Below are 21,411 nucleotides of genomic sequence, written 5' to 3'. Positions count from 1 at the left end.
GGTTAGGTAGATGCTGATTGGGTAGGGTGTGTGGCCAGCCTCGGTGCAGATGTTTTCGCGCCTAAACACAGCGTTTAAAGTCCGTAGGTTTTAGACAGCTCGGGTGCACTCCTTTGAAAAAGTTTGCTGTTTTTGACACAGGTATGTTGATAAAATCTATATTCACCTTTGGATAGCATGTGCACTAGCTGCAGTTTGTCTGTATTTTACCCTATGGTTCCTGGTTGTATATTTGTTTTTGTGTATTACAGATTGCCGTTGTTAAAACTATCCCCCCCCCCCAAAGCAGCCGTTCCCTGTACGTACCTGGATCAGTCCAGACAGTGGGTTATGTCCCCAATCCAGCAGATGGAGTCAGCACAAGCTTTGAGGGGGCGTATCCATATATACTACTACCCCCTCTGCAGGAGTTCAGTATCTTCTGACTCCAGCAGATGCGAGTAGGGGAATCAGGCTTCCCCTCCTTTTCCTTCACTTTCTTGCTTGATTATGGCTTGTTGTTGTCTTTTTCTGTGGATCAAGTTTGTATCAAGTTTGTATTAAGTTTAAAAAAAAAAAAAAGGCAGAGTTCTTTCAACTTTTGGGGAGTGGCTTATCTTCCTTGTCTCTTCTCTGCGGCCTTGCTGTTTATTTCTCGTTGCAGCCAGGGGTAAGTTTGTTTTTCCTTTGTAGTTTTTTCCTTTACAGCTCAGCCCCCGGTGCCCGCGAAAGCCGGTGGAGCCGGCCTCTTCGCTCTTTACTCCCTCACCCGCGGCCATTTTACAGCTCCTCATGGGCTGCTGAGCCATTTAGGGAAAGATGTCTGGGGCGGGTCGTGTGGCCAGGAAGGCCCCCCCGCGGCACCCTCCTCTATTTTCAGACAGCGGGCAGTGCGGGCCGACCGGGCCCCCCCGCAGCGGCGCCTTTGTGCGCGTGGCCCCCCCGTGGCTTTTTCTTTTCTCCTGCAGCGATCCCGATGCCGCGGCCGTCCCGCTGTGCGGCCTGCGGAGACCCGGGGTCCCGGATTTCCCGGGAGGGCATCTGTGCACGATGCCTTCCCGGGGGGGAAGGTACCTCACAGTCCCTGACTGATTTCTCTTTTTTGCCCGGGCGGTGCGGGCCGGCCACTCCGCCATTTTTGGCGGGAACGGCGGCCATTTTACATTCTGAGCGCCCTGAGGCGCAGGCCACGAGGGGGAACGGATCCCTGGAGGCCACGAGGGAGAACGGATCCCTGGAGGACTCTACCAGCGGGGGTGTTCCCCCGATTTTGGTGCAGGAACCAAGCACCCAGAGCCAGGGAGCAGGAACCACGCCGCCCCCGAAGCGCACCCGAGCAGGCCGGGGTTCTCTCCGGAGTTTATCCTGCTCATGCATACCGCTTATCTGCAGGGGCTGGAAGCACCTGTGGGACACCCCCCCCCCCCTCCTAAGATCCCTCGGATGTCGCCCACGACGCCGGCCCCCCCCGACCCTCCGGGAGTGGGGGCCTCCCGCCTTCCTACCCGGGTCCGATCCACGCCCGCGGCAGTGGGGGCGGTGCCAGACCCAGCGGGACATGGACTTGACCTCCCGGACGGGGGACAAGGGGACGGCACACAGGAGGGGGATGATCCGCGTACCCTACGCCTCTTCCAGAGGGAAGAGCTGGACGACCTCATCCCGCAGATCATCCAAGAATTAGATTTGGATCCTCCACCAGACCCGCCTGCCCCAGTAGCTCCCGCTGTCATCACTTCTTCAAGGAAGGGAGATCCTGTCCTGGCGGCACTCCGGCCGAGGGCTCGGGCTTTTCCCATTCATGACTCGTTTTTACAACTTCTCACCAGGGAATGGGACACCCCGGAGGCCTCCCTGAAGAGCAGCCGGGCTATGGAAAAGCTGTACCCGCTCCCCGAAGATTTTCTGGACCTCATCAAGGTCCCAAAGGTGGACTCCGCAGTGTCGGCGGTCACGAAGAGGACGACTATCCCAGTGACGGGAGGTGCGGCGTTGCGGGACACACAGGATCGTAAGTTGGAAGTTTTCCTTAAGCGGGTTTTCGAGGTCTCCGCTCTGGGTATGCGGGCGGTGATGTGCAGTTCGCTTGCCCAGCGGGCTAGTCTCCTTTGGGTGCAACAACTCCTCACGTCTCAGAACCTGCCGTCCGATGAGGCTGCCCAGGCAGATCGGCTAGAAGCCGCAGTGGCGTATGGGGCGGACGCCTCGTACGACCTTTTTCGGGTCCTCACAAGATCCATGGTTTCGGTAGTGGCAGCACGACGACTACTGTGGCTACGCAATTGGGCGTCTGATACGTCCTCTAAGTCCAGTCTGGGCTCTCTTCCCTTCAGGGGCAAGTTCCTCTTCGGGGAGGATTTGGACCAGATCATCAAGTCCCTGGGGGAGAACGCTGTTCATCGGCTGCCGGAGGATAGGTTTCGACCATCCAGAGCGTTTTCTTCTTCTCGGACCAGAGCCAGAGCGCAACGGCGCTACAGGGGCTACAGACAGACGGGCTCCCGGCCATCCGCCCCCAGGTCTCAGCCCTGGTTGCGCGCCTTCCGCGGGCATCGGCCCGCACGCACTACTCCCGGAACCGGGAACCCCTATACCAAGTCTTCACAATGATGCCAGTCTCGCCCACTCCCCTGTCCCCAGGATTGGGGACCGACTAACGTATTTCTAAGCGGAGTGGGCACGGATCACCTCGGACCAGTGGGTCCTGGATACCATAAAACACGGCTACGCATTGGAATTTGTCCGCCCCCCGCAGGGAAGGTTCATCTTTTCCCCCTGTGGCTCGGACCTCAAGAGAGGAGCGGTGCAGCTGACTCTGGACAGACTCCGGGAGATAGGCGCTACTGCGCCCGTGCCCTTCGGAGAGGTGGGCTCGGGCCACTATTCCATCTATTTCGTCATACCAAAGAAGGACGGTTCCTTCCGGCCTATCCTAGTCCTCAAGGAAGTCAACAAATCCCTTCGAGTCGTTCGGTTCCGCATGGAAACGCTCCGGTCAGTGATTGCGGCGGTGCATCGGGGGGAGTTCCTCGCCTCCCTGGACTTAACGGAGGCCTACCTGCACATTCCCATCCGCCCGGACCACCACAGTTTCCTTCGTTTCAAAATTCTGGACCAGCATTTTCAGTTCACGGCTCTCGCGTTTGGATTGGCGCCGGCGCTGCACACCTTCACCAAGATCATGGTAGTTGTGGCGGCAGCTCTCCGGAAGGAGGGCATCCTGGTTCATCCTTATCTGGACGATTGGCTCCTCCGGGCGAAGTCATTCAATCATGGACGCTCAGCGGTGACTCGAGTAGTACGGTTTCTACATTCCCTGGGATGGGTAGTGAACTTCTCCAAGAGCTCCCTCATGCCCTCGCAACGCTTGGGTTTTTTTTGGGGGCAACTTTCGACACCCTACTGGGCAAAGTTTTTCTGCGCCAGGACAAAGCTCAATCCTTGCGGGATCACACGACGGTTCTCTGCGTTACCAGAGCCCACCTCCTGGGACTACCTGCAACTCCTGGGAGTGATGGGGTCCACCATCGACCTTGTACCTTGGGCTTTCGCGCACCTCAGGACCTTACAGTGGGCGCTCTTCTCCCGTTGGAAACCAGTATTGCAGGACTATCAGATGATTCTCCCGCTCCCACAGAATGCTAGGGACAGTCTGGGCTGGTGGTTGGATCCGCCGAACCTGGCCCGTGGCATGTCCCTCGATCTGCCAAATTGGGTGGTGGTGACCACCTATGCCAGTCTAGCAGGCTGGGGTGCAGTCTGCGATCGAAGCGCCACGCAGGGGACGTGGTCCACGGTGGAGGCGAAGTGGTCAATCAACCGTCTGGAAACCAGAGCGGTCCGGCTAGCTCTGCGACATTTCCTCCCGCTTCTTCGGAACCGAGAAGTCAGAATCCTATCGGACAACGCTACCACCGTGGTCTACATCAACCGACAAGGAGGCACGCGCAGCCCGCAGGTCGCGCTCGAGGCGGCGCTGCTGATGCAATGGGCGGAGCGTCATCTCGTCCGGCTAGCGGCCTCGCACGTCGCCGGTGTGGACAACGTCCAGGCGGACTTCCTCAGTCGTCAACTGCTGGACCAGGAGAGTGGTCTCTCTCCGACAAAGCAATGCAACTTCTCGTCCATCGGTGGGGGGCCCCCCACTTGGATCTGATGGCGTCCGCTCTCAACGCCAAGGCTCCACGCTTCTTCAGTCGCCGGAGAGAGCGCGGAGGGAGTGGATGCCCTGGTCCTCCCGTGGCCGCCATATCTTTCTTTTCCACCATGGCCCCTGGTGGGCAGGATGCTCCGCAGAATAGAAAGCCATCAGGGGACCGTGGTTTTCGTCACCCCAGAATGGCCCAGGCGACCCTGGTTTGCGGACCTGCTACAGCTGGTGATCGACAGGCCAATCAGGCTGGGGCACCTCCCCCAGCTCCTACATCAGGGCCCGGTATTTTTCGAGCAGGCAGAATTCTTCTGTCTTGCAGCCTGGCTTTTGAGAGGCGCCGCCTCCGGCGTCGGGGCTACCTGGAGGCGGTAGTATCCACGCTATTGCGGGCACGAAAGACATCGGCCTATGTTCGAGTCTGGAAGGTGTTCGAGCTGTGGTGTACCAGCCAGGCCATGAGACCCGCTAAGGCTTCTGTACCTCAGATCCTTCAGTTTCTACAGGCGGGGGTGGAAAAAGGGCTCACCTATAATTCACTACGGGTTCAGGTGGCCGCCCTTGGTTCGCTGTTGAGCGATGGGGGCTCTCTTCTACAGCATCCTGACATTGCTCGTTTTCTCAAGGGTGTCAAGCATATGCGTCCTCCGTTACGGGACCCTTGTCCCTCCTGGAGTCTTAACCTTGTGCTTTGCTCCCTGTCGGGACCACCGTTCGAGCCGCTGCGCAGCGCAACGATAAAGGATCTCACTCTCAAGACTGTATTTCTTGTGACCATCTGTTCCGCTCGACGCATCTCGGAGATGCAGGCTCTGTTGTGTAGAGAGCCCTATCTCCGTTTCTCCGACTCTGGAGTTTCGCTTCGCACCGTTCCCTCCTTCCTTCCGAAGGTGGTTTCTGCATTCCATGTGAACCAGACGGTGGAGTTGCTGTCCTTCTCTTCCTCAGAGCCGAAGTCTCTCCGTCTCTTGAATGTCAAGCGCACTCTGCGCCTCTATCTGGAGGCTACAAATGAGTTCCGAACCTCTGACCATCTCTTTGTACTCTGGGCCGGTCCTAAGAAGGGGTCTCAGGCCTCGAAGACTACCATTGCCAGATGGCTGAAGGCCGGCATTGCTGCTTCTTACATTGGGGCGGGTCGGACTCCCCCACCCGGAATCGTAGCGCATTCTACACGTTCTCAGGCGGCTTCCTGGGCGGAGGTTCGCTCGGTATCCTCGCAGGAAATTTGTAGGGCAGCCACCTGGAAATCGTTACACACGTTCTCGAGGCACTATCGTCTGCACCTCGCCTCTTCGGTCTCTGGACACTTTGGCGAGCAGGTTCTCCGAGCAGGCCTCGCAGGACCCCACCCGATTTAGGGAAGCTTGGGTACATCCCACTGTCTGGACTGATCCAGGTACGTACAGGGAAAAGAAAATTATTATTTACCTGCTAATTTTCGTTCCTGTAGTACCATGGATCAGTCCAGACGCCCACCGCGTTTGGGTTCTTGATCCTGCTCAGCTCTGCGCTGCTTCTTGCTCGCAGTGTTCTGTGTCTTCACAGTTGTTTCTTTTCGCTGTTTTTCACAGCTCCCTACAAGTTGGTAGGATGTTTGCAGTTACTTGTTGCGGTTACAATTGTTTTCATTATCTGTTTCCACAAACTTGATCCTTCGGGGGTTTCTACTCGGGCTTTGATATACTCAATACTGAACTCCTGCAGAGGGGGTAGTAGTATATATGGATACGCCCCCTCAAAGCTTGTGCTGACTCCATCTGCTGGATTGGGGACATAACCCACTGTCTGGACTGATCCATGGTACTACAGGAACGAAAATTAGCAGGTAAATAATAATTTTCTTATTTATACTACATTCAAAATTGGATAGGTGGAGTGACTGCAGAACAGGTGTAATATGGTCATGTATGCTTTAACCAGTGAGGAGCCATGCACTGGAGCTCTGCACTAACTGCCAGGATCTGAGGGTATATTGGAAGCCCTGTGTATAAGGAGTTGCAGAAGTTGAGGGTTAGTTAAGATTAGTGCCTGTAAGACTATCTGCAGTTCAATAGGTTACAAGATCCGAGGCAATATGGGTTTACCAGAGGAAGGTCCTGTCAAACAAATCTGACTGATTTTTTTTGATTGGGTGGCTAGAGAATTGGACCAAGGAAGCATGCTTGATGTGGCTTACTTGGATTTCAGCATCCACGACAAGTGCAAGAATAATTTCAGTTCCTGGTCAGGTTTTCTACTGTAACCATTATGCTTTTATTCTGGCAACTCCTCAATTTTAGTACAGTATTTTACAAGCAGACCCCCAACACGGACCTGTGTTTCGCCAGTCTGGCTGCTTCGGGTGGGGGGGGGGGGAATAGTTTTAACAACGGCAATCTGTAATACACAAAAACAAATATACAACCAGGAACCATAGGGTAAAATACAGACAAATTGCAGCTAGTGCACATGCTATCCAAAGGTGAATATAGATTTTATCAACATACCTGTGTCAAAAACAGCAAACTTTTTCAAAGGAGTGCACCCGAGCTGTCTAAACCTACGGACTTTAAACGCTGTGTTTAGGCGCGAAAACATCCGCACCGAGGCTGGCCACACACCCTACCCAATCAGCATCTACCTAACCTGATGACGCCAGTCACCTAATAAGGAGACTACACCGGGGGAACCCCTCCTCGCGTCTAAAAGATTTCAAACACGCTACAATCACACGATTTACACATCCCAGTACCAAACGCATATACACATTACATGGAACCTCTGACTGTGACTCATCTGGGGTCATATATGTTATCATTTGCCCCTGCAATAAGCTATACATGGGTAAAACATTGCGCAACATTAAAACCAGAATCATTGAACACAGATCCAGTATTAATACTGGGAGAGAGAGTGCACCACTAGTTTCACACTGGTTGGAAATGTCTCATTCTGTGGCCTACCTTTATTTCTTTGTGATGGATGTTATTGACCCCCCAACAAGAGGAGGGGATTTTCCCTCGCTCCTCTTGAGGCGGGAGCAAAAATGGATTTTTCGTTTAAACGCTGTTTCCCCGCATGGGCTCAATACTGAGCTCGAGTAGAGTCATTTTTTGTAATCGATACAGTGATCTAGTCCCTGGTGGTTTACTGATGTCGGTTTTCAGCCCCCCTTGCGGGTCTTTTACCAGCAATAGACAGGAATTTGTTATGCATTATAGCGTGTTGGAGGCGAGTTGGGGTTCCCCCAGTGGTGTCTCCGTATTGGGTCTTTGACGTCATCATTGACAGAATGATGCTGTCAATGATCGGGCGTTTAGCCAGTCAGTGGTTCGAAACTCCACGCCATATCACAGTTACAGTGGAGTAGTCCTCACTGGTTACCTGATGAGGTTCCCTACCTCTCCTGTGGATCTGAAAATAGTTAGATAGATAGGAGTCAGTTATGGGTTGTAGCGCATTTGAAATCTTTTAGACGCGAGGAGGGGTTCCCCCGGTGTAGTCTCCTTATTAGGTGACTGGCGTCATCAGGTTAGGTTGATGCTGATTGGGTAGGGTGTGTGGCCAGCCTCGGTGCGGATGTTTTCGTGCCTAAACACAGTGTTTAAAGTCCGTAGGTTTAGACAGCCCGGGTGCACTCCTTTGAAAAAGTTTGCTGTTTTTGACACAGGTATGTTGATAAAATCTATATTCACCTTTGGATAGCATGTGCACTAGCTGCAGTTTGTCTGTATTTTACCCTATGGTTCCTGGTTGTATATTTGTTTTTGTGTATTACAGATTGCAGTTGTTAAAACTATCCCCCCTGAAGCAGCTGGACTGGCGAAACACGGGTCCGTGTTGGGGGTCTGCTTGTAAAATACTGTACTAAAATTGAGGAGTTGCTGGAATAAAAGCATAATTGTTACAGTAGAAAACCTGACCAGGAACTGAAATTATTCTTGCACTTGTCGTGGATGCTGGATATATTTTGAGTGCAAGCAGAGCTCCTAGTGTTTTTACTTGGATTTCTGCAAGGTTTTTGATATGGTCCTGCATAGGAGGCTCATAAATAAAATGAGAAGCCTGGGAGTGGATCCCAAGGTGGTGGAATGAATTACAAACTGACTGACAGACATCAGTGAATAGTGGTAAATGGAACCTATTCTGAAGAAAGAAGCGTTATAAGTGACTTTGCTCAGGGATCAGTTCTAGGACCAGTTCTGTTCAATATCTTTGTGAGCGATATTGAAGAGAGATTCGAAGGTAGAATATGTCTTTTTGCAGATCACACTAAGATCTGCAACTGAGTGCACATACCTGAATGAGTGGAGTGAATGAAAAGTGACTTAGAAAAACTGGAGGCATGGTAAAAAATTTGGCAGTTTGGATTCAGTGCCAACAAGTACAGAGTCATGCATTTGGGGTATGGCAATCCAAAGGAGTTATAACTAGATTAGAGCAATTATGGGATGGTCAGGGTTTAATGTCTTTTGAGAAAATGCAACAGATCTAACAGCTGTCACAGAATGACTGCTTTTCCTACAATCAGCTAGCCCAATATTTTTGTGCAGAAAAGAGAGGTTCTGAACTTAAGAAGGATAAAACACTTTTTGTAGGTTTTTGTGACCAAGCGGGCAGGATTAAACGGCCTATCTCTCGGATTTATGCGATTTTGAATGGGAAACCTATCCTGAAACTATATTTTCAATGAGCTTGGGAGTCAGATTTGGGAGAAACCTTGGGGGATTGGGACTGGGATCAATGTTTTCTGGCTACAAGTAAGAGTTCAGTTCAGCTCTAATAAAAGAAAATGGATATAAGTTGCTATATAGGTGGTATCTGACACCAGTTAGACTGAGCAAGATGTTCCTTACTATAAATGACAAGTGCTGGAAGGGATGTGGCTTAGGGGGTTCATTCTTCCATATATAGTGGGAGTGTGCGGAGGTGAGTAAAATGTGGGATGGGGTTTTATGGTTGGTGCAAGATGTGATTGGGATCTATATTCCTAAAGACCCCAAAGTGTGCCTGTTGAACATTCCAGTTGAGGTCGGGAATGATACTCAACAGCGTCTGATGATGCAAATCTTTAATGCAACCAGGTGTGAAATTGCTTATGGGTGGCGTAAGCATACAATGCCAACTATAGTAGAAGTTTCCACTAGGTTTGAGAGGGGTATATTATATGAGAAAACTTACGGCCATACAAAGTGACATGCTACACAACTTTAAGAAGATTTGGAAACCATACATACAGTGGAAGGGTAGCTAGTAGGTGCTCAGCTTGGGGGGGTGGAAAGGGGGAGTTTGAATCATACCAGGAGTTTTAGGAAGAGTTTTATGCTGGGGGTTTGGTTGGGGGTTGGGTTGAAAGATTTCTTCTTTTTTTTTTTAATTCTTTATTTTCAATTTTCAAATCTTTAGCTCACTGTCTCAGGTCGCCATGAAGTACTACTCATAACAACTTTTTTCTTAAACATCTGTATTATTTACTCTCCACCAGGATGTTTACAATCTGATTTATCAAGTTTCATTGAGCTTATAGCCTCTCTTCCAGTCGATTTAAGCAAAACCATTATAGTAGGCGATTTTAATTTACATATTACACGCCCTTCTCTCATAGTAAATGCTTTTCTGGACGCCATGTCAGGCCTGGGCTGGGAACAACTTATCCAATCCTCTACACATACAAAAGGTCAAACCTTAGACCTGGTTTTTATCAATTCCAGTTTTTTCTCCAATATCCCGGAAAAAACCAAGATTACTGCAATACCATGGTCAGACCATTATTTAATCAATTTTTCCCTTAATATCACTCATACAAAAACATTAAACAAGAAGGATTCACAATCCATAGTCAAACGAAAGTTCACTACCATAGACACCTTCCTCGATACAGTAGTACCCAATTTACCAACTACACTTGCTCCTAACATTCAGGAAACCATTGATAAATGGAATTCTGCTATTTCTTCTTCATTAAACTCAATTGCTCCTTTAAAAACAATAAAAATACAAGCAAACAAAAAAAAACAAAACAAATGCTCCCTGGTATACAAAAGCTTTGCATTCATTAAAAACTTCACTTAGAAAACTAGAACGCAAATGGAGGAAGAATAAAACCCCTGAAACAAAAAATGCATATTATTCCTTACTACGTCAATATAATAAAAACATTAATTTAGCAAAAAAATCTTACTATGCAAATCAAATTGCCAAAGCTAATGGAAACCCTAACATACTATTCAATATAGTAAAAACTCTAACAACCACCCAAAAAGAATGTTCTACCTTTTTTGACACGGCTCTATGTAATAAAATTGCTAATCATTTCAAATCAAAAGTCACAGACATTTCAAATCAACTCTCCAAGCTACCATTTCCCTCTTACAATAACCTTGAATCTACTTATACATGGTCTGAATTTACACCAGTTTCTGAAAACACTATTCAAACCATTATCAGAAAACAAAACCCCTCTAACTCACCCAAAAATCCGTGTTCTTGTACCTTTTTCAAAGCCTTAGGTCCTCACGCTAGCAATTTTTTAGCACTATTAGTAAATCAATCTCTGGAAAATGGTTTCTTTCCATCTTCCCTCAAAAAAACCTCCATACTTCAAATTTTAAAAAATAAATCAAAGGATGATTTTGATCTTAACAATTTCAGACCCATTGCTACATTAACATCCCTAGCTAAGCTGATTGAATCAGTAGTGTTATCTCAATTATCAAATTATCTGTCAGAAAATGACATACTACACACAAACCAACATGGATTTCGCAAGGGTCACTCCACTGAAACTCTTCTGTTGACTTCATTTGACACTATATTTCGGGCTTTTGATTCTTACACAGATCACATCATTGTTTTCTTAGATATTTCCGCGGCTTTTGATACTGTTAATCACCAAATTCTCATCTCCATTCTCAAATCTATAGGTATTTCGGGTGCTGTATTACAATGGTTTATTTCATTTTTGTCTGATCGCATTCAGCAAGTCAATATAAACAATCACTCTTCTGAACCATACTCTATTGCATCGGGTGTTCCACAAGGTTCTTCTCTATCCCCTATTCTCTTCAACATCTATCTACTGCCTCTTTGCCGCATCTTAGCCTCACTAAACATACAATTCAAAATCTACGCCGATGACATACAGTTTATGGTACCATACAACACCTCTTGGACTCACACATTATCCTTAGTATCTTTATACCTCACGACTATTGACACATGGCTCTCTCACAATAGACTAAAACTAAATCCAAAAAAACCAGAAATAGTCCACCTCTCATCAATTACAGATTCATCCATAGGTCCCCCCCCTCAATTAGTATTTAACGGTATCACTATCCCCATTTCCAAATCTGCAAAAAATTTAGGTATAACCATTAATTCAGATCTTTTATTAAAACAACACATATCCATAATTACCAGAAATTCATTTTATAAGCTTCAACTCTTGAAACGGCTTCGTCCTCTACTTTTCTTTCACGATTTTCGGACTATACTTCAATCACTCATCTTTTCGGGGCTTGACTACTGTAATTCTCTTTATATAGGTCTCCCAGATAACACACTTCACTCACTTCAACTGATCCAAAATGCAGCAGCACGTATCTTAACAAACTCTTCCATAAAAAATCACATCACTCCGATACTTCAATCATTACATTGGTTACCAATTAAATACAGAATACAATTCAAGATCCTGTCCATTATACACTCTCTCATCTACACTCCTAATTCAATTACCTTATGTTCCATTCTCCGGATTTACAAACCCACCAAACATCTAAGATCACTGGACAAAAACCTCTTAGACATCCCATCACTACGACAGGCCCGTCTTGACATCACCAGAAAAAGATCATTCTCTGTCATTGGACCAATCTTATGGAACGCATTACCAGACTCTTTAAGATCCATATCCAACTCCAAACACTTCAAAAAATCCCTAAAAACACATTTATTTCAATCTGCTTTCCATATATCACACACTAAATAACATAACTACTTCTCCATCACACAGGGCACAACATTATTATATATCGATTTATTTTTTATGTAAACTATACATTGTTTTAGATTTTTATTTTTATTATATATTTTTGTAATTTTGAGCTTTTATAATTTTATAATCTTTATGTTCTTTTAAATTTAAATCTTTATTTACATTTGTTTTTTTTTTTTATTTAGTTATGTAAACCGTTTTGATTAAACACTGTTTGTAAAGACGGTATACAAACACTTTTAAATAAATAAAATAAATAAATAAACAAAAATTTGACATTCATGCAATATTGAACATATTTTCTTCTTCTCAACATAATGGAGCAATATATGAGATGTAACTGGCATGTTACCAGCTAATATTGCTAATTCTTGACTGGCTGATCTATGTTATTGTGGTGTACACACCATAAAGGATTTGATTGTTATGTTTGAGCTTTTCAGTACACACAATCCAGAGCAAAAAGTGCACTTTACTTCGTAAATTATACAGTCAACAAAGCGCACATCAACTTGATTTGGTCGTTGTTAAACAATAACTTCATTTATTTCATGAAGTTATTGTTTAACAACGACCAAATCAAGTTGATGTGCGCTTTGTTGACTGTATAATATGTTTGAGCATTTGCCATGTTTCTGATTACATATTCTAAACTTTTGATGTCACTACTTTACTGCTAATAAAGATTTAATTGTATAAAAAAAAAAAAGGATAAAGACAGAACAGAAGCAGTCCAGAGAAAGGTGACCAAAATGATGAGGGATCTGTATGGAAAGCCAGATGAGATGAGGCTGAAAGACCTTAATATTTATACCCTGGAAGAGAAAAGAGACAGGGGAGATATGATACAGAGCTTCAAATACCCGAAAGGAATTTATCTGCAAAAAACAAATCTTTTCCGCTAGAAAGGAAGCTGCAAAACTAGGGGTCATGATGTGAAACTCCAAGGAGGAAGGCTCAAGAATGATGTCAGGAAATAGTTCTTCATGGAAAGGGTGGTGGATGCATAGAATGCCCTCCCAGAAGAAGTCATGAAGAGGAGAACAGTAGTGGAATTCAAAAGGGCATGAGACAAACATAGATGATCCCTGCTGGCTAGAGAATGGAAATGGTCAAATAGGGTAACTTTACTGTTACCCATAATATTTACATTTCTGTTTGGGGCGGCCTGCATGGAGCAACAATTGCTACTACTATTAACAGAAGGCTTGGAGGTAGCATGCACGGAGTAGTAGTTGCTATTATCCTTAAAAAAAAAAAAAAAATAATAATAATAATAAATAAAAATTTTCTGGGCAGCCTAGATGGGCCATTTTGGTCTTTATCTTCTATCATTCACTATGTTACTATGTTAATGCATAAGAAGCAAACCTTTATCAGAGAGATATTTGCATGCACACTGCCTCAGCTGCATGCAGATCTATTTCATGCATATTCATTAGGGTTATCCTAAGAACCAGATAGGTCTGTGACCCTCGAAACATAGAAACATGATGGCAAAAAAAGACCATATGCCCATCCAGTCTGCCCACCCCTGCTCTAAAACAAGATATCATGGTTTAAGACTCCAAAGGGGTAGACTCAGGAGCAAATCAGAAAATATTTTTTCACGGATACATGGAACAGCATTCCAGAACAGAGATGGTGGAAAGAAAAACGGTAACAGAATTCAAAAAAGCATAGGAAAGCACAGAGGATACCTATTTGCAATGAAACAAGGAAAGACCAAAAAAAGCAATTGTGATCTATGGCAGTACAGCAAGAATTAAATTGCAGCTTAGATGAGCTTAATGGTTATTATTTGCTGTCAGATTCTGTGTTTCTATGGGGATGGTCTTTATTCTGTGCAGTATGATATAATACTTATTAATCTTTGCTTGATCTCTTTTCCATGTAGGAGAAGCTGAAGACCCTGCTGTGGAAGAGTGAAGCATTTCGGCAGCACCCAGAGGAGATGGAGTCTCTTTGGAAAAACTGTGGAGAGCTCATGTACTCTCTGATTCCTAGGCAGAAGCAGCTGGGAATTGGAGACAAGGTGAGGTTGTTGGTCTCTGAGTTATACAAAATATCATAATCTACATCACCTCCTTTTATTACAGTACTGAGACCCCCACACACAGTCCTGCCAATGCATCTCCTTCCTGTCCTACAGATTCTCCTGGTAGTACAGTACTGAAATTCTCCATACACGGCTCTGCCAAGGCACTTCACTCTTGCCCTGCAGCCGATTATAACACTGAAACACACACACACACACACACACACACACACACACACACACACATATAGCTCTGCCAGTGCATCTCATGCCTGTCTTGCAGCACCCTCAGTTAGCACAGTACTGAGATGTCCCCATGCACAAGTGACCACAGTCCACACAGGAGACTGTAAACTCATTCCCTTTGAAAGGTTCATAGGAATTGACCACCAAGAGAGCTTCTCCCTTATGGCTATTGGAACGGGCAGATAAATTTCATAGTCCTGTAACTGCGGGGGTCTAATGAGACAGAAGCCAAGTCTGCAAGGGCCACATATAAGCCTGGCCCACAGAACAAAGTCCAAAGTGGCTGCCAGGAGTTCAGAAGCTGGAGATAATCCTATGCTCTAGATGCTCTCAGAGAGAGAAAAACCTATACCTGAGTCACAGTTTTGCTCATCTTTTCCAGTGTCAAACAAACTCAAATGAAACTGGCATTGAAGTGAGCTCCCAGATATTCCAGAGACTGGAAAGGAACCAACTTCCTCTTTGCAAAATTCACTACCGAGCCCAAGTCTTCTAAAACCTGCACTATAGTGGATGCAGACTGGCATTTCTTTAAAAATGTGGCTCTTATCAGCCAGCCATCTAGGTATGGATGTACCATGATACCCTCTTTTTGCAAGAACGCTGTGACTACTTCGTTGCCTTGGTAAAGGTCCTCGGAGCAGTGGTGAGGCCGAAGGGGAAAAGCTCTGAACTAGAAATGGCTTCCCAGAATGCAAAAGCAAAGAAACCTCTGGTGTTCTTTCCTGATAGGAATGTGAAAATAAGCCTCTGAAATATCTAGAGGAACTTTCCCTGTCTCACCGTCACAATCACGGAACAAAGGGTCTCTATACAAAAAGGTGGAATATGAAGGCATTTGTTGACTACTTTCAGATTGAGGATGGGCCTGAAATTCCCTTCAGTCATCTTAAGGGCTGGCCACAGCTATCTAGCCCAGTCCTCAAGGATCAGCCCCACAAGGGATTGTGGGTGAAGGGAGGCTCCCTTCAGCATACTATAAGCACTCAGAAGGTTTAGATGGGGAAAAGGCAGGAACCCAGTTTATGCGAAGACCTGCTATGTGTAATGTCCGAGTGCTACCAATTCTGTAAGGAAAGCTACATTTGTTTTCAGTTTTGTTTTCTCACTGTAAATTAATTTGTTCCTAAGGAAACAGCCAAAGTCTGTCTCCTTATTCCTCTGGTTTGTTTCCTAAGCCTCAACTAGCCATGTTACCACATATGGTGGAAGCAGTGGGATCTTATTGCCTAAACGAGAAGCACAGGCAGAAGCCCACAGCCGCAGTAGAAGAAAAAAGAAACCCTGCAAAATGTTTCCTTCTTTTTTCCCAGATCCTCACGGTTCCACTTGCCTAGCCTAGTAACAACAGGGCAAGGGGGCTAGCCCCACCTGTGCAGTCAGGGTTCAAACAGTAAGTAAGAGTCAGAAAGGCCAGAGGGATATTTTTGTTTTGGATTTTTCTCTCCTTCCCGTAGAGATACACTGTTTGGAGTGCACTTGGAAAGCATGGAAGATGGAGCAACTGATACAGGTAGCACGGTCGTACATACCATTATGACCAATCCACCTCCCTTGTTACCAGTCGAACTTGGGATGGCCTCGGGAAAAGACCTGGATTGTTTCCAGAGGGACTTTTAACGGACTGCTTGTTTGGCAGGATGGCCAGAAGATAGATGGCCTACGTATCTGGGGAACCTCCTTACAGGGAACAGTCAAGCTGCCTTCCAAAATGTAAACCCTGTGGAAAGGGCTACATATTCCGAAGTCAAAACAGCCTTCCTAAAGAGGGGGGAACTTACCTCGATTCCTACAGACAGCTATTTCTGCAAGGACTTCTTCAGCCAGAGGAAAAGGATGTGGCTGCGCCCGGAAGAGAAGAGTGGGGTGGAGCTAGCCAATGCAGTTTTGATGAAACAGTTCCTAGATAGCCTAGAATGCCCTATGCCGCAATGGGTGTGCCGACATCCGAACCTTATGCTAGATATGGTGTTGGAGATGGTGGAGGCCTATTACCAAGCTCAATCCATTCCTGAATCACCACAAACTCAGGGGAGACCTCCCAACCCGGGTAGAGGACACCAGAGTCCTAAGGACAGGAGACCCCGACAGTAGGTGGAGCCAAACAGGCTGGATTTTTCAACTCAGCCACAAAAACCCGCAGGACTACTATGTTTTAGCTGCAGTGAGAGGGGCCATTTTACATGAGACTTTCCCCACAGGAAAGTGAACCAATGGACATAAATGACGTGGCCTTCACTAGCTGGGTTTGTGATTGTTGTTGAGCTAGATGGCATTATGGCAGTGTGGATTCTGAAAGTGTGAAAACACTCATCTGAAGATTGATAGTAAAGCAAGTCTAGATTGACTGTGGCATAAATCCCCAGGGACCAACAGTAGTATCCAGCAAGCCCGATACAACTGAACACCCCAGTCATCCAATACAAAATAAAGGTGGGAGTTCTTCCTTGGCTACCCTATCCCGTGATGATTGAGCGGGACTATCTAAACTTTGAGAGTCTATGGAACTAGCTCACAATGGGTTCGTCTAGCCACAATGAAGAATTGGAGTGGGTTTAGTGTAGCTGTGTTTAAAAAAGGATTGGATAAGTTCTTTGAGGAGAAGCCCATTAACTGCTATTAATCAAGCTGACTTAGGGAATAGCCACTGCTATTACTGGCATCAGTAGCATGGGAGCTACTTAGTGTTTGGATACTTGCCAGGTACCTGTAGCCTGGATTGGACACTGTTGGAAACAGGATGCTGGGCTTGACGGACCCTTGGTCTGACCCAGAATGGCAAGTTCTTATGGAGTTTCCAGAATTCTTTCACTAAGAAGACCCAGACCTGTATCATAAAGACTCTAAAGGGTCCTTATTCAGCTGCTGAGCAGCTAGATAAGTTAGCCAGATACATCTATCTGACTAACTTAACTGGGACATTCAGTGGCATGGCTGCACCGCTGAATATACCTGGGTATCTTAAAAGTTAGACAGATAGGTATACCCGGCTGACTTTAGACCTGCATGCAGCACGGCCAGAGTTAAACAGCTAACTCTGCTTCTCCCCGGAATGCCTACTGCCAGCCCCAGGGATGCACCTGACATATCCGGCTAAATTTTAGCCAGATATAGAGTTACATGCTAGAATTTAGCCAGATAAGTCACCGAATATTGTGGCTAAGCCATTTAAATGGAAGACGTTTTAGTTATCTGTCTAAATGGCTTTTGATATCGTCTCCTAAGTCGCGGAGGCAACACCAACAGGACAAATATAGCTATGCTGTGAATTTAGAGGCAACCAAGGAGGAAGAGTCAGCGTCAGGGGAAGAGCACCAACTCACTCAGAATGTCATACCTAGCCCCTTCGAATGGGAAAAAGGGAGTAACTCGGTAGGCTTAAGGGGAGGATGAGTCCTTTAAATGGGCCTGGGAGCATGTATAGAGGGTGGATGGAAATTGAGTCCCTGCAGGGCAGGTTACAGACCCTAGCCTTTCTTATTTTGTAATGAAACAAGACCTAACTTACCGAGTCACAAAGGGAAGTGTGGAAGAGGAATTAAGAGAACAACTCCTAGTTCACAAACCATATTGTCAGAGGGTCATAAAACTAGTGCACAGTCACCTTCTAGGGGGTCACCTGGGGGAGGAAAAGACCTGAAAGAAAATATTCGCATAGTTCTATTAGCTGGGCCTACATAAACAGGTCCATTTATATTGCTGGTCCTGCCCTATCTGCCAACTCACAAAGCCTGCCGGAGTCCTGGCAGCACCTCTGATACCAGTGCCCATAATTGAGACCCCTTTTGAAATGGTGGTCATGGACCTGGTGGGGCCACTTGAGAGATCTACTGAAGGATATAATTACATCCTCGTCATTCTGGATTATGCCACAAGAGATCCAGAGGCAGTACTGCTATGGAACATAAAGACCCCGATGGTGGTGTCCGCCGTATTGGAAGTTTGTTCACTACTTAGGCTGCCCAAGGAGATCCTGCTGGATCAGGGAATCCCATTCGTATCTAAGGTAATAAAATAACTCTGCACCTTGCTTAAGGTAAAGACTCTACGTACATCGGTGTATCACCCGCAGACCAATATCTTAGCTGAGTGCGTCAACCAGACACTCAAACAAATGTTGAGGAAATTTATGGATGAAGATGGCAAGAACTGGGACTGCTTGCTGCCCTTTGTGCTGTTTGCAATCTGCGAAGTGCCCCAGAGCTTTTCCCCTTTTGAATTACTGTATGGGAGGAGGCTGAATAGAATCTTGGACATAGCTTGGGAAACTTGGGAAGATGAAGGGAACCCCGGGTAGAACCTCATGGATTATGTTCTGCAAGTGCAGGATTGCCTAAATAAAGCTGGGGAGATAGCCCACCTATGCCTAGAGAAGGTTCAGGCTACCCAAGCCTGAGCTCACAATCATCCCATGGTTCAAAAAGTATTCCAGCCGGGGGACTGTGTCCTTGTCCTCCTCCCCTTTCCAGAAAGCAAGCTGTTAGCCCGTTGCCAAGGACTCTATGAATTTTTGGAGAATACAGGACCCCTGGATTAGAAAATAGCCCAGCCAGATAAACAAAAGAAAACTCAAATCTGCTATGTAAACCTCCTGAAGAAGTGGGTTCCACAGGTGTGTGGCGTGGTACAAGAAGAAGAGTTTGGTTCAGAGGTTGGACCTGAAATGGACTAAATCCTGATTCCTTTCAGAGAGCAGCTCCTCACTGTACAGACAGCTGACTTAAAGCAGCTGGTGAAGCAAAACAAGGAGATCTTTATTTATTTATTTATTTATTTATTTTATTTATTTATTTATTTATTTATTTAAAAGGTTTTATATACCGACATTCATCAAAGATATCACATCGGTTCACAGCGTCACATCGGTCACAGAGATCTTTTTGAACCTACCAGGATGTACCCACCTGGAATAGCATGGCATCATTATGCCTCCTGGAGTTTTTGTGCGGTAATGACCTAATCGGATTCCCAAGGCCAGACACCTCGTCATTGAGACCGAAGTGAAGGAGATGTTCTAGTTTGGAGTTATAGAGGAGTCTAACTGTGATTGGTCCTCACCTGTAGTGTTGGTGCCAAAGCCAGATGGGAGCATAAGTTTTTGCATTGCCTTTAAAAAGGTCAACAAAGTCTCAAAGCTTGATGCATACCCGATGCCTTGAGTGAATGTGTTGATTGAGCATCTGGGATCAACCCAGTTCATCTCTACCCTGGACCTTTCAAAAGGCTATTGGCAGGTGACTTTCATGCCAGTAGCAAAGGAGAAGACTGTGTTGTCGATGCCACAGGGACTTTACATTTCACTGTCTTTTGGATTTCATGGTGCTCCCCGCAACATTTCAGCACTTGGTCAACTGCCTGCTCTGCCTACATCAAAGGTACATAGCTGCCTACATGGATGATATCGTGATGTACAACCTAGATTAGAAGGTCCCAAAAAACAACACAGAAGATGGTCTGTTAAAGCCAGGAAGGAAATGACACAAAACGTAGACCAGTCATCTTAGTTGCAAAGATTGTTAGGGGAACAGAAGTATTTGTGTATTTGTTTTAATACAATTTTATTATATTTCTTTCTTGTAGCCCCTGATGCAGCCCTAATCTTTGGCGAAACTCAGCCAGAGTCGGGCTTTTTGGGCATTTTATGCCTTACTCTGTGCTACTTCTTTTCTCCTAATAATAAAGACATCTTTGCATCTAAGACAACTGTTCTACATTTTGTTTCATCTGCAATCCAGATTGGAAGACACATCTAAGCCAACTCTAGGTTATGCTAATTAGTCTGAGGAAAGTAAGACCGATGGCCAACCATAAGAAGTGCTTGCTGGGTGGGCAAGAAATCCAGTATCTTGGTTATACCCTGGGAAAGGACAAGGTTCATCCGCAGACCCGGAAGATTGAGATGATCACCCGGATGGCAGTCCCACAAACAAAAGTGAAAGTAAGAGCATTCCTAGGACTCACGGGGTATTACAAAAGATTTATCCCCAATTACTCAGAGAAGGTGGAGCCTTTCAGAAGGCTGTTGTTGAAAAAAACATCAGAGAAGGTCCAGTGGTCAGCTGAAGCAGAGGAGGTCTTCCAAGCTCTGAAAGAATCATTATGCTCTGAACCAGTCCTGATAAGTCTGGACTTCACCAAACCCTTCACTATGCAGACCGATGCTTCAGAAGCAGGCTTAGGAGCAGACTTAGTCCAAGAGAAACACAGCCAAGAACATTCTGTGGCATACATTAGCTGGATGCTGATGCCACCGGAAAGATGTTACCCAGCAGTTCAGAAGGAGGCCTTGGTAGTCAAGTGGACCTTAGAAACCTTGTGGTACTACCTGCTGGGACGGAGTTCACACTTGTAACAAATCACCAACCGCTCCTATGTATAAATAGAAATAAGAAGTTCAACGTGAGGGTGATGAGATGGTTCCTGGCCCTACAGCTTTTCATCTATAAAATATGATGTAGGGAAGGCAGGGAAAACACCAGGGTCTGCCTTAAGGATCAGTCCCACAAGAGATTCTGGGTGAAGGGAGGCTCCCTTCACCATTCTATAAGGAACCAGGGCCCAGAAGAGTTAGACAAGCTCTGGGGAGCAGGCAGGAACACTGTATATGTGAAGACCTGCTATGTGTAATTTCTAAGTGGTATCAAATCTGCAAGGTGAACTGCATTTGTTTTCTATTTTGTTTTCTCAATGTAATAAATTTGCATTTAAGAAAACAGCCAGAGTCTGCCTCCTTATTCCTCTGGGCTGTTTCCTAAGCCACGACTGGCCATGTTACACATTATCACAAAGTAGATGGAGTACCAGCTTTGACCCTGAATTTTGTGCAGCACCAGAACTATAACCTGCAAAATCTGGAGTCATTTTCTTGAGTGGACTTCACTGCAAGTCTTTTGACATGGGTCCCGCATGGAGAAACTATAAATACATTGTTAATGAGAGTGATGAATTCTAGGAAATAACCATTCTGCACCACATCCAGAACCCACAGGATCAAAGTGATGTGGGACCACTTCTAGT

The 21,411-nt window shown here is 46.0% G+C and overlaps 1 protein-coding gene across 1 annotated transcript in view; it reads left to right on the top strand.

Annotated features, from left to right (window-relative positions):
• The window catches only part of DPP3 (dipeptidyl peptidase 3), a 118,231-nt gene that overhangs the window by 18,670 nt on the left and 78,150 nt on the right, over positions 1-21,411 (top strand). The window contains exon 4 of the mRNA XM_029613091.1: positions 14,008-14,145. Coding sequence (XP_029468951.1) covers positions 14,008-14,145 — 138 coding nt within the window. The remainder of the gene's footprint in view (positions 1-14,007; positions 14,146-21,411) is intronic.

The sequence above is a fragment of the Rhinatrema bivittatum genome, chromosome 8, assembly GCF_901001135.1.
Source record: "Rhinatrema bivittatum chromosome 8, aRhiBiv1.1, whole genome shotgun sequence".
NCBI lineage: Eukaryota > Metazoa > Chordata > Amphibia > Gymnophiona > Rhinatrematidae > Rhinatrema > Rhinatrema bivittatum.
This window is presented reverse-complemented; position numbering and strand designations above follow the sequence as displayed.